Source organism: Lichenostomus cassidix, chromosome 5 (genome assembly GCF_008360975.1).
Source record: "Lichenostomus cassidix isolate B80296 chromosome 5, HeHo_3.0, whole genome shotgun sequence".
Taxonomy (NCBI): Eukaryota; Metazoa; Chordata; class Aves; order Passeriformes; family Meliphagidae; genus Lichenostomus; species Lichenostomus cassidix.
The window spans coordinates 44,755,384-44,767,817 of record NC_139486.1 but is presented as its reverse complement, the minus strand read 5'-3'; the positions used below and the strand labels follow the sequence as shown (position 1 = coordinate 44,767,817).

The window sequence follows — 12,434 nt, the reverse complement described above, 5'->3', positions numbered from 1 at the left end:
GCCCCCGGCATGGCCACCGCCCCTCGGCAGGCCCGGCGGGGCGGGATCGCCCGGCCCCTCCTGCCAACCCTTCCTCCGGTGAACCCCTATCCCGGCCCGAGGGCATTGCGGCCCTCCGCCGAGCCAGGACAGCCGTGCCAGCGCCGCCCTGAAGCGGCAGGGGCCGAGCCAGCTTCTCGGAGAAGAGGGTTGCGGCCTCTCGCAGCACCCCAAACCTCGCCCTGTCCCGGAGCAGCAGGCAGGCTGTCCTTCCCTCGCGGAGCATCCTGATTCTTGGCATGTGCTCCAAGCCCTTGGGGTTTCCTTTGTTTTTCAGGGAATGGGCAAGAAACGTGAGAGAAAGGGAAAAGCTTTCCCCTTTCAAAAAAGCTGAGGAGTTAGAAGGAGACAAGTCTTGTCACAGCAATAGGGCAAGAAGTGGGACAAAGGCAATCCCCCGTCCCCCCCTCAACAGCTTTCTCTGCCTCTAAACTCATTGAATTGTTGGAAAGCACCCACAAGGTTCATCAAGTCCAGCTCCTGGACCTGCACAGGAGTCTCCAAGAGTCACACCATGTGCCCAAGAGTATTGTCCAAACACTTCTTGAATTCTTGTTAAGGCTTATGTTGTGACCACTTCCCTTGGGAACCTGTTCCAGTGCCCAACCACCCTCTGGGTGAAGAGCCTTTTTCTAATATTCAACCTAAGCCTCCCCTGACACAACTTGAGGTCATTCCCTCGAGTTCTGTCACTGGTCACCAGAGAGAAGAGATCAGTGTCTGTCCCTCCTCTTCCCCTCATATGGAAATTGCAGACTGATGTACACTAATCACCAAAACACACACATATGCTTACCTTTGCTAACCTTTTCTCAACACTTTTTCTCCACATGCCTCCAAGAACACCAAAATGCTAAGATTTAGTCAAGGCAACTGTCATTTTCAGTAGTGTTTCTGCACAATCTCACCACAGAGCAGCACTGGGTGAGAGGCCAGTGCTAGCAGATCATCAAAATAGATTTCAGAAGCTGTAAAGATCCCTTGCCATAAACAATACAGACTACAGTCATCCAAATCATTAGGCAAGTATGAAAGTTTACAGAGACATCAAAAAGATCAGCATAGCGAGAGAAGCAGCTGCTCTGCTCAAAGCTAGGAGGCAAGATCAGCAGGAGGGAGGTTTGGGGGATACAAAACAAAAAACATAAATAGTTTTTTAATTGAAGCAACATAGGGGAAAAAGCACTTTCCACCAAAGTTTAAAAAAAAACCTACTTAATTCTTCTTGGCATAAAGCTGCTTGGGTTCATTTTCTTATAACTGGTCAGAAGTTTCTCATTAAGACTAGCATTATACCTGTCCTTAACAGCTCCCAGACTAAGCAAAGCCAGGCCTTCCTCCCCACAGGGATTTTACCTCTTGTGCTAGTGGAGGTCATCCAAGTAGCCCCTTTCCTGTTCCTTCCACTCCAAACATCCTTTCAAATGATATGAGGGAGGCTGATACCCTCTCCACAGCGGGGCCATCCAGGTTGCAAGAGCAGCTGTTTTATGCCTCAGTCTACTGCCTCACAATCAGGTGACTGAAGCAACTAAATTCAGCAGGTAACCCTTGCATCAATCCCATATTTGAGTCAGACATCATACCCCAGCTCTACAGACAGAGCACTTTTTCATGAAAGGGTTGCACTTTGCTGTCATCAGACAGACAGAAATACAGCTTTATCTTCCTTTCAGATACTGCCTCCAACACCACCACCTCACCTAGCTGCCAGCAGTTACCCTTTATACTTAGCTGATTGTGGAGCACATAAAGAATTACCCCTGCTTAAGTCTTCTCTTTATACCCACCCTTCTCTCCCTCCCTCTCATATCTCTACTTGCTTTTGTAATTTCCTTCCTCCCTTGCGTTTGATGTAGTTATGTAACCCTTGTCAGTCTTCATCTCCTCCACCTGGGGAGGTGAGCCCTGGCACAGCTGAGCCTTGACTCTCTTACAGGCCCTTAACACCAAGGTGATCATAGAGCTTCCACCCCATGCTTCTGATGACAGAGGAAGTCAAACCCAAAGGAAACATCGTGTCTCGCCTTTTCCACAACAGAAATTCTTCTGCAGAAGAACTGGTCAGTGGGCTGTGACTTCAGCAGAGTTCAGTTCTGTGGCAGAACTGAACACTGAACCTTGTTTGCAGATACCTCCCAATCACTTGTAACCACAAGAACATCTTCATTGTCGAGCCAACACTGTTCCCTCTTTATTCAGCATTTCACAAGCCTTAATGTTCCTAGCACGTCTGGAAAAGAGAAACAACAATGCTGCAACAATGCTGGAGTTAGCTTCACTTCATTTCCCAACAGCAATCTGATCCTGAGTTGTTTACATCACTGTGCCTTGGCCCTCAAGGTTACTTATTTGAGGGGGTTAATGCTGCCCTGTTAGAACAGGTCGATGAAACGAACCATGTGAACACTAATGTCTTGTGGAGTGCTGCCTGGGTACTGGCACGAGCAGTCAGACAAAGAACTGTGCTTTTCTCAAAAATAAATTAACCCCAAAACTAATCTTTTCTCCCAGTAAGAAAGTGCTATAGTTTGCTATTGCTCACAATGCAGCAGTAAGCCAGATCAGCAAGATTTACAAGGCAGCTTTTCCTGTGTGTCAAACTCCAACTGGATCTCTTCAAATCCACTCGTGCCTTTACACATTGAGATGACACTGTGGCAGCTTCCCACGCAATCTCTCCTTGTGTTTCTTTCTAGCCTAATGAATGGTGAGCTGTTAGTACCTATGAGGTAATAACACACAAGCAAACCATCTGCTTTTTCAGGGAAGACCTTGTTTTTGTCAGCCATTGGAAATTCAAGGAAAGACTAGAAGCAGTTTGTTGCATTGTTGATTCCAGATTGTTACTTTAGTATTGCTGTCCTAAGTCAGCTAGAGAGGCGCACTGGTCACGAGGCTCAACCCAAGTGCTCTTAACATCACTGGAAAGCTGGAGTTTAACTGTCTTTTTCTTACCTGTGATGTTTGTGTGCGTCAGGCCATTCCATGGCAGTTTCTTGGGACTTGCTTCATAGGAGCATCTCCTGATGATGCCCTGAGGCACGGGAGCGGTCCTGCTCTCTCTGGACTGAATTTTTCTTCTAGGAAAGGTACTACAGACATCTGTGCCCTACGTGAGTCAAACCTACTGAGTTTAGCAGGCCAGCCTCCGTGTAGCAGCTTGCAAAATTGGACCTCGGTAGTAAGAGTGAAACCAGTTTTGATCAGTTACCAGTGTAATCTCCAGGCACAAGACTATCCCTTCCTTTCTCTTCAATGCCCTTGAGCCTATCTTTTATGAAGAACTCAGGCAAAATCTTGTCTAGCTAAAATTGATTCTGCAAGGGGATGGACAAAGCCACAAGTCCAACTATTTGCAGGCAGTAGTTTTCTCTGAGAGCATCATGGAATACATTGCACGCATCCCACCAATTCCCCTGGCTTTGGAAATCATTGGTAAGTCTGAAATGGCATCACTGACACTTGAAAATTCAGAACAGGGAGTCCAGAGATGAAGCATGGATCCCATCTCCTTCACAGCTGAAGCTCATTGAAATGAGCAGAACAGAGTGGTGAACTGCATCCAGAGCACCAAACAAGTCTGCAACAGACTTGCAGGCACATCACTGCTCCTGTAGAAAGCAATCAGGTGGCAACAGTTTCATAAATAGACAAGCAGGAAGAAAGCTTAATACATTTTCATTTTGTGTTCATAATAAATGCTCACCATGCAGTGGTTTTAGCAAATTCTGTAAACTGTGTGTGAAATCCTGCAGCAGAGTCGTGCCCTGACCTCAAGGTACACCTAAGAGGTGCTTATGTTACATTGTCTCCTTGCAGCACTGTGACTAGTGCTCTGTTTTTAGTGCTTTTCTCTGAGAGCTGCCCCCAGAAGTTTCTTCTCTAAAGAGTTTACCAAATGAGCTGTAGTTTTCCTCAAAGCAGGTTCAGTGACAGTTTTTAGGAGAATTACACGCTTTCACACAGGAATTTAAAGGTTGTAAGAAGAGACCCAGGTCCAACACAAGACAAGGTCCAGGACAAGACCAGGTCCACAATTCAAGGTTAACAGATCGTATGGAGAAGATAGACAAAAGTAGGGTGAAAAAAAAAGTTAATCTAGATGTTGTATTACTCCCCCAGCAGCTGGCACCACAGGTTTCAGTCTCATCCCACAGGCCTGGGTGCAGCAAACTCATCAAATAGCTCAGTGCCATTCAAACAAATTCCTTTGTACATGGAAAACCCCTGAGTGGTGTGCCAGGACAGTCCCTTCCTGTGTAAACATTGATGGTGCTCTTGAAGCAGCAATGCACAGTACTACTGGGGGGAGGCACCTCTCAGTAAAACCACATCCAAGAACCACTTTTTCAGTGACCTGAAATGGAGAAATCACCATGGAAAGCAACACAGGCACCCGTGCCAGGGTTGAACCACTGCCACTTCGAGCCTGACAGAGAACATGAGTAGTTTTCATTACGACCAGATCACCAGGCTGGCACTTAAGAGGCAAAGTAGGTGAAAGGTGTTGGCACTGTTACCTCCTGTACATTTTTCTTGCAGCAGAGACAGAACGGCAGCAAGGGTTAGTTGCTTAAATCGTGGCCATTTTGAGGCTCCAACTTTCAACAACTCTCGCTTGGCTGTATTGGGTGCTCCCTCTCAGTACCATCACAGGGAGACAAAATAGTCTTTCCTACTTGGATTTCACCCATCTCTCTCTCAGAAGTACTTGCCATGCTTATTCCAATGACTCATATGAACACAGCTTTATCAGCTATTGCTTTTTTTCTCCAAAAACAACTACACTAGAAAAGCTCCACACTATACACACTGCAGGAGTATCTTTTTGACTCTACCTGTGCAGACTTCAAATGCGAAGATCATCACACATAAAATTTGTACCCTATCTACTTAAATTGACAGATGAAGACACGTAACATGAAATCCAAGTCTTGTCAACCATGTTATTGATGTTGTCCCTGGATCTTGGAAATCTGACAGTGATGAAATAAGTGCTTTAAAACATTTCTAAAACGTTACTATAATTAGCTCTGAAATGACACTCTTGGACTATTTCAGGCCTGCTGTTCATTCAGTTTCACATCGTGGAATTGAATAAACAGATCCTAGAAAACAAAGTCCTTTTATTGCTGAGTAGATGGGCCACTTCCTTCACTGAGTAACTTAGGACAGCAAAACAGCATGGAGAAGGTTAACATCAGGGAAATTCAGTTTCCACATACTGTTTAAGAAACAGCAGTGTCAAAACAAGCATTCAGGTTCACACAAGCTTTGCCATTTCCTCAGTACTCTCAGAGTTGAGTCCTACAGTCAGTCAGAAAACTCACACACCTGTTACACACAGAGATAAAAATCAAAGCTGTGCCAGAGCTATTTTAAGAACAGCTGCCTGAATACAAGAGCACTTGTATGCTAATAATAACAAACTCAAAAACATTTAAAACAAAGAATTTTAATAACTTCTCTATAACAAATAATTAATCAAATAGGCCGAATCCCATGTCATCATCAGATTCTTCAGATTCCTCCTTCTTCTCTTCCTTCTTCTCCTCAGCTGAAAGGAAAAAAGACCAAGTGAATGGTCAGTATTAACACTGCACCACAGATTTTCAAGATACAACTTCTGGTGTTCTCATATCCCTTGCTATTGGTATTTGAGCCTCCATGGTTCATCTCATTCCATTTAAGCAACCAAATACAAATGCCACGGGGATACAGACACTACTATTGCAGGGATGTGCTTCACATCACCAAATCTCTGTGATCCTCGGTAAGCCAGACCAACCCTAGGGCAGATAAAGAGCAAATGCTTGACTGCCCAAAGGAAAAATAACTGTTCAGTTTCTATTTCCATCACATACTGAACTGCCAAAATTGAGAAGCCTTGAAATGAATTCAGCTGTTAAGCTGTTACGAGAGTCAAAAGGAGCTGCCCTGTGGCCACACCTCTCCACTCACACTGATACTCACCGGCAGCAGGGGCAGCAGCTGCAGCAGGAGCAGCAGAGCCCCCTCCAGCAGAGACTACCACGGCTCCCCCAGCCGGCATGCTGGCAAGTTTTCCATTGCCTGAATGGGACACAAGAGAAACTATTCATTCACGTGCTCATCCCAAGAACAGAAGAAACGGAAGGGTACAGAAAAAACAGATCTTGTCTCATGGACTGAACCAGTCACTATCTGCTGAGAGGAACAAGAGGCTCCATTCATGATAAATATAAACTGTTCTGTGAAAAACACAGGAGTTTTAAGATTCACAAAGGCTTAGCCCAAGAACACTAGCAGCATAGCATTAGTAAGTTTTCTTCTGTACACAAAGTTGCTGTCTTTTTTCCAAAAGCTGTCATAAAAATAGCAGCAAACATGTCCAATTTGCACATTCAGACTGTTCTCTGATTGCAGAACAGTAGCCCAGAAAATGATAATGTACCTCAAAAGTAACAATCAGAAGCACTGGCTTCCCCTGCTCCCTTTTTTTCTTTAAGGGTAGAGAGACCTCTGAAGGCATGAATCACACTTACAGGAGTGAAGGGGAAAAAAATGTATTTATGGCAAAGAGTACAGATTTTAAACAAATTCCTCAGCACCCTATGAACCCAATTGCATCTCCTTTGAGACTTCTGATTTCTGCTCGTATTTGGAAAGCCAGCTAGTTCTCTGGCCTCTATCTTTCACATACCAAGGCTCCCTTGGCATTCAGAGGTCACGTACACACTATGTTTGCCTGTATTCCAATTTCTGGGAATCAGTTTTTAAGTAATTCCCTGTTCCTTCAAGCTCTAATAAACTAGCAAAGTAAACAAACATGTTTCATATGCATGTCAGTATGTTCTAAGAAACAATTTATTTCAAGTATTACAGAAAGAGACAGCATCAGTGTGTTGCAACCACATGCATAATAGCTCTCTTAGGTCTTTCAAACCACATGGATAGAAATGTCCAGTGCCTGCTCCTGACAGCAAAGCCACACAAAGCCCTGGCAACCTCTGAGCAAAAGTATGCCTGCAAATTCCCTTGTGCCTACACATTTGCCAAAACAACAAAAAAAAAAATTTAAAAAAAATCAATAATCAGAAACCTTTGCACTACCTCAGCTCTGCTTTACTTCAGCCCTATGACCCAGTCAATTCATGGTAAAAGTTCCAGCTTCAGTAAGAGCACAAGTTTCTATGGACATCAGCACTCAGAGCTCTCTCTCTCTCTCTGGGAAAAGGAAATGCCAGACTCAGGGAAATCTAGAAGATATGTGCCCAGGAGAGGCTTGTGCTCATCGCAGAGGGTGGAACTACACCCCAATGCCAACTGTCTGTTCTTCATGCTTTACATGACTGGTGCACACAAGTGGATAAAACACAAAAGAACCTGAAGGACAGCTGAGTCTCTTAACATGTCCAGAAAACTACATCATGAGCAGACTACCAGAAAGCTCATACATGCTTAAGTTCTCCAGTTTAATGTGGTCCACAAGCGAAACCCAGCAGGTACTGGCACTGACCTGCAGGGAATTAGAATGGACCTAATTTCACTCAATTCAGCTGTGATCCATGATGCTGAATGGACAAAGTCAGTGACTTGGCAGCAATTCTACACTCACAGGTCTAACCTACCAAAGTAACAGAGGCAATTACCTGGGGCACTCAGAGACTCTACTTACCCTGAGCAATTACATCTTCAATGTTTTTTCCATTCAGCTCACTAATAACCTGTGTAAGTAAAATTTGGAATGTTAAAGAGTTTCAAAAATGAGAATAAACTACATTTAAATGAGTACCAATTAACCATCACATACAACATCTCCATCCTGCTGCTTATTCAGCCTCAAAATTCCATATTTCTCAATGGCAGGAACAGAATATTGACATGAAAACTTCAACTAAGTCTTTTATACTTTAAGCTTTTTCATCATGTTACAATAAATTCACAATTAATCTAAGGATCTTGCAGAAAGGAGGATACACAGATGTTATGGAACCAATTAGGAAACCCTGACAACAGTATGTTAGTCACTGAGGGACTGTTAATATTTGTTGCTTAATGCCCCCTAGGAGGCTCTGAAATTCTGGGTCCTGGACCCAAAACCACAGAGTCCAATTCCTAGCCTTACCAAATGTTAACAGCCAAGCTTGCTACTGTATCCTTGCACTGGAACACTGAGTCCCAACTTGAATTTTACTACCATTGTTGTATAACCAGGGATGACAAAAAGAAAACACAAACCCAAAATTTGCTTAAGCAAGCAAGCACTTAAAAATAATGCTCCAGAACTTACTGGTGAGTACCAACTATGAGGAGTCAGTGGCCAAAACTGAAGAATTTTAGCAAAGAGCTTTCCAAAAGGCACCTTCTGCTTACACAGTGCTCAGGATGTGTAAAAACTATGTGCTTGTGTGATTGCCCCATCCAGGAGAAAGGTGTTTTTAAGGCTTCACTACACTTACGCTGGTTTAAAGTACAGCCAAGGCAAACAGGAAAGGATTAATTAGTTATAATCAAAACAGATTCCAGAGAAGCTTTCTGGATACTGGAGGGTCAGAGAGAGCAACAATTAATTTATGAAGGTGTTAAACCTGAAGGAGCCAAAGACAGAAGTCCTGGCACTTAAACAGGAGCACCAGTGTTCAAACCAACATCCCAAACCATAGTAAGGATGCCATCAGATTAGCCAACCCATTGGCTGGTTGGGCCTACGGTAAAACACTGGGAAAATATCTTCTTTTTACCTTTTACTCTCTGGAAACACTTCACATGTGAGTATGGGGTAGGTGATAAGATCATTTTATTGGGGTTTTTTTCCCCCATGGCCAATTATTTTCAAGTACACAATGCTGAAGATCTATTACATCACAAGAAACATTGTAATTAAGATACTTTCTTTAACAGTCTGTCTTTCAACATAACCATTTTGGAATTAAATTTCCAAACCCTTCCTATATTATACTCAAACACCTTAAATGTCCATGTTAGGATTTGCCTATGTTTCTTGGTGAAGAAACAAACATTCCTTTCACAGCACACTAAATAAGAATGTATTAGTGTTAACTCTGAATCTGTACTGACCAAAACCGAAAATTAAACCTTCAGTGCAGACTATACACGAGGTCAGATCAGAACTTATTTTCAATGCATACTTATATGCAGCCACCATCTCAGCGAGGATGATTAGTCTGAACTACCAGATGCCAGCAACAACTGACAAGAGACCTTTGATGAGGACAGGTGTTGAATAGGAAAGTCAGATTTCTAACAAAAGTTGGAAAAAGTTGTAAAAAGTTATGATCGGCTCAGCACTGTCTTAGAAATCACATAGGTATGGTTCAAGGAACATGTGAACAACACAAGAGCAGATCAACAATGAGGAAATGGGAACAGTGAAGCCAAGGAAACAGCTCCAATGTCTGGTGCAGGCTGGGATATCTCGAATTAAGAGGCAACGCCACCTTGTTCATGCGTTCATCATCCGTCTCGATGCCGACGCTGTCGAGGATCTTTTTCAAGTCCTTGGACGTGGGGGACTCGTTGCCCCCGAGCACTGCGAGCAGATAAGCTGCGACGTAACGCATCCTGCAACACAGGAGAGTGGAGTGTTCAGCACGAGCGGGTTACGTGCTCGGAAGGAGCTCACCCCTTCTCCCTCCAAGCCGCAATCCTTTGACTCCGCTTCCACACGAGAACCCGCGGGGCGCGCCCGCAGCAGCCCGGCACGCTCTCCCGCTCCGCACACCGCACACCTCTCCCCAAGGAAAGCGGCAACGCGGCCCTTCCGCCCCGGCGCTCCCCTCAGCCCGTCCCGGCCCTCAGCCCGTCCCGGCCCTCAGCCCGTCCCGGCCCTCAGCCCGTCCCGGCCCTCAGCCCGTCCCGGCCCAGGCGCAGGCCGCGAAAGCACATGTGCGCCACTCTCCCCTCCCAGCCCCCGTCCCGAGCGGTCTCGCCCAAGCCCCGCGGGTGGCCGCGGGCTGTGGCGGGCGGGCCGGACGCGGCCGTTCCCGGGGGCGCGGCAGGCTCACTTGGCGGCGGCGCGGACACGGGCTGGGACGTGCGCTCGCGAGGGCAGCGCGGCGGCGAAAGGAAGGGGCGGCGCCTCGGCAACGCCCTCTTCCCGCCACCCCTCAACAACGAGCGCTGCCATTGGGCCGGGCCGGCGGGCAGCGCGCAGGCCAATGGGGAGCCGCGGGCGTGGCCGCCGCCAGCTCGGCTGGTGGCGCATGCGCAGTGCGGGGTGCCCGTCCTGCTTGGTTCTAGGGGATGGGGTGGTTGTGATTCCCCAAAATCACGGAATCATAGCGTGAATGAAGAAAGAAAACACCTCTGAGATCATCGAGTCCAACCTATGGCCCAATACCACTCTGTCCACTGGACCATGACACTGAGTACCGCATTCAGTCTTTCCTCGGACACCTCCGGGGACGGGCAGCCTGTTCCAATGCCTGACCACTCTTTCTGGGAAGAAATTCCTCCTGATGTTCAACCTGAACCTCCCCTGGCACAGCTTAATACTGTGCTCCAGCTGTGGCACCCTGCCCTGGTAGGGTGGGCACAATCCCCCCACTTGTCCCACAAGTCGGGTTTTGTCAGCCATCAGGGAGATCCACGCACGGAGTCATGGTATTTGTTTATTTCATATCAGCGCGGAGATGGGCAGTGGGTGATGAATTCACAAAGCCAGCACTTGTCTCTGTGCATTTCTTCATAGAAAGGGTGGTCAGGCATTAGAACAAGCTGCCCAGAGAGGTGATGGAATCACTGTCCCTGGAGGTGTTCAAGGAACAACTGGACGTGGCACTAAGTGCTGTGGTCTAGTTGTCATGGTAGTGTTTGGTCAGTGGTGGAACTTGGTGATCTTGGAGCAGCCAGCAGGATGAGGGAAGTGACCGTCCCTCTGTCCTCAGCACAAGTGAGGCCACACCTCAAGTCCTGTGTCCAGTTCTGAGTCTCTCACTTCAACACAGATACTGAGGTGCTGGAACATGTCCAGAGAAGGGCAGTGGAGCTGGTGAAGAGTCTGGAGCACAAGTCTTGTGAGGAGCAGCTGAGGGAGCTGGGGTTGTTTAGCCTGGAGAAAAGGAAGCTCAGGGGTGACCTTACTGCTCTCTACAACTGCCTGAAAGGAGGGTGTAGCAAGGCAGGGCCTGGCCTCTTCTCCCAGGCAATTAGCAACAGGACAAGAGGACACAGCCCCAAGCTGTGTCAGGGAAGGTTCAGGTTGCACATTCGGAAGAATTTCTTCACAGAAAGGGTGATTAGACATTGGAAAGGGCTGCCCAGGGCAGTGGTGGAGTCACCGTCCCTGGAGCTGTTTAAGGAAAGACTGAAGGTTGTACTTAGTGCAGTGGTCTAGTTAACATGTTGCTGTTTGGTCATGGGTTGGACTCAATGACCTTGGAGGTGTTTTCCAACCTGAGGGACTCTGTGGTTCTGTGAAATACCTCAACTCCATGTGTGGATTGCCTTCTTGCACACCAGCTGACAGAACCAACTTCTGGGACAGCATACTGAGGCAAAGCTCTCCGCAGGAGGGAGAGGGTGGCTGTTGTAACCCTGTGGCAAGGTCTCACCATAGGATTTACAGGAGTCGCCACCTGTGCTTGTTTTGCTTGATTTCCTGCATTAGGGAAATGAATAAAAGTAGAAAGTCAACACTGTGCTGAAACCCATTGGACCCAAACAAACCAGGAGTGCTGGTTCAGCAGCAGGCCTGTGTGTGGGCTGTGGCTATCCCTGCTTTGCTGCCCTGGTGTGCCCCAGAGATCCCCACCACCGTGGGGCTTCTCTCATAGCTCCTGTACTGTCAGAAAACAACCAGGCTCACAGTGTTGCAACTGAGCCAGTGCTGGGAGCAGCAGTCAATGATTAGTGTCTTCTCCCTGTAGAAAGAGAAATTCCCCTCAGGGCCACGTGCAGCTTGCATCCAGAATCAATTAGGTTGGGAAAGACCTCTGAGATCGTCAAGTCCAACCTATGACCAAACGCCACTCTGTCCACTAGACCATGGCACTGAGTGCCACGTCCAGTGTTTCCTTAAGCACCTCCAGGGGCGGTGACTCCACCACCTCCCTGGTCGTCTCATTCCAAAGCCTGACCACTCCTTCTGTGAAGAAATTCTTCCTGATGTCCAACCTGAACCTCCCCTGGCACGGCTGGAGACCATGTCTTCTAGTCCCGTCACTTGTTGCCTGGGTGAAGAGGCTGACCCCCACCTAGCTACAACCTCCTTTCCGGGCAGCCCCAGCCCTGCGCCCGCCTGGGCTCGCAGCCCCCGCTCCGCTTCTCTCCCTGGATTTGTGTGGTACGAGCACAACACCCGGAGCTGCCCGTGGCTCCCGCTCCCTTGGAGCCCAGGAGAGCCGCACTGGGACCGGCAGCGGGGCCGTGGCCGTGTCGGGATAAACTCC

General features: G+C 47.2%; 1 protein-coding gene and 1 non-coding gene across 2 annotated transcripts; both read right to left on the bottom strand.

Moving 5' to 3' along the window:
• Positions 1-5,481: 5,481 nt before the first annotated feature.
• RPLP2 (ribosomal protein lateral stalk subunit P2) lies at positions 5,482-9,643 on the bottom strand. The gene is made up of 4 exons (XM_085062779.1): positions 9,483-9,643; positions 7,700-7,748; positions 6,016-6,114; positions 5,482-5,599 (listed from the first exon to the last, which is right to left on the bottom strand). Exons 1-4 carry the CDS (start codon positions 9,603-9,605, stop codon positions 5,523-5,525), a joined length of 348 nt encoding a protein of 115 aa, XP_084918905.1. The 5' UTR covers positions 9,606-9,643; the 3' UTR covers positions 5,482-5,522.
• On the bottom strand, positions 7,431-7,563 carry LOC146436507 (small nucleolar RNA SNORA52). Its single transcript, XR_014852949.1, has one exon. It is a non-coding gene; the product is annotated as a small nucleolar RNA SNORA52 (small nucleolar RNA).
• Positions 9,644-12,434: the final 2,791 nt, after the last annotated feature.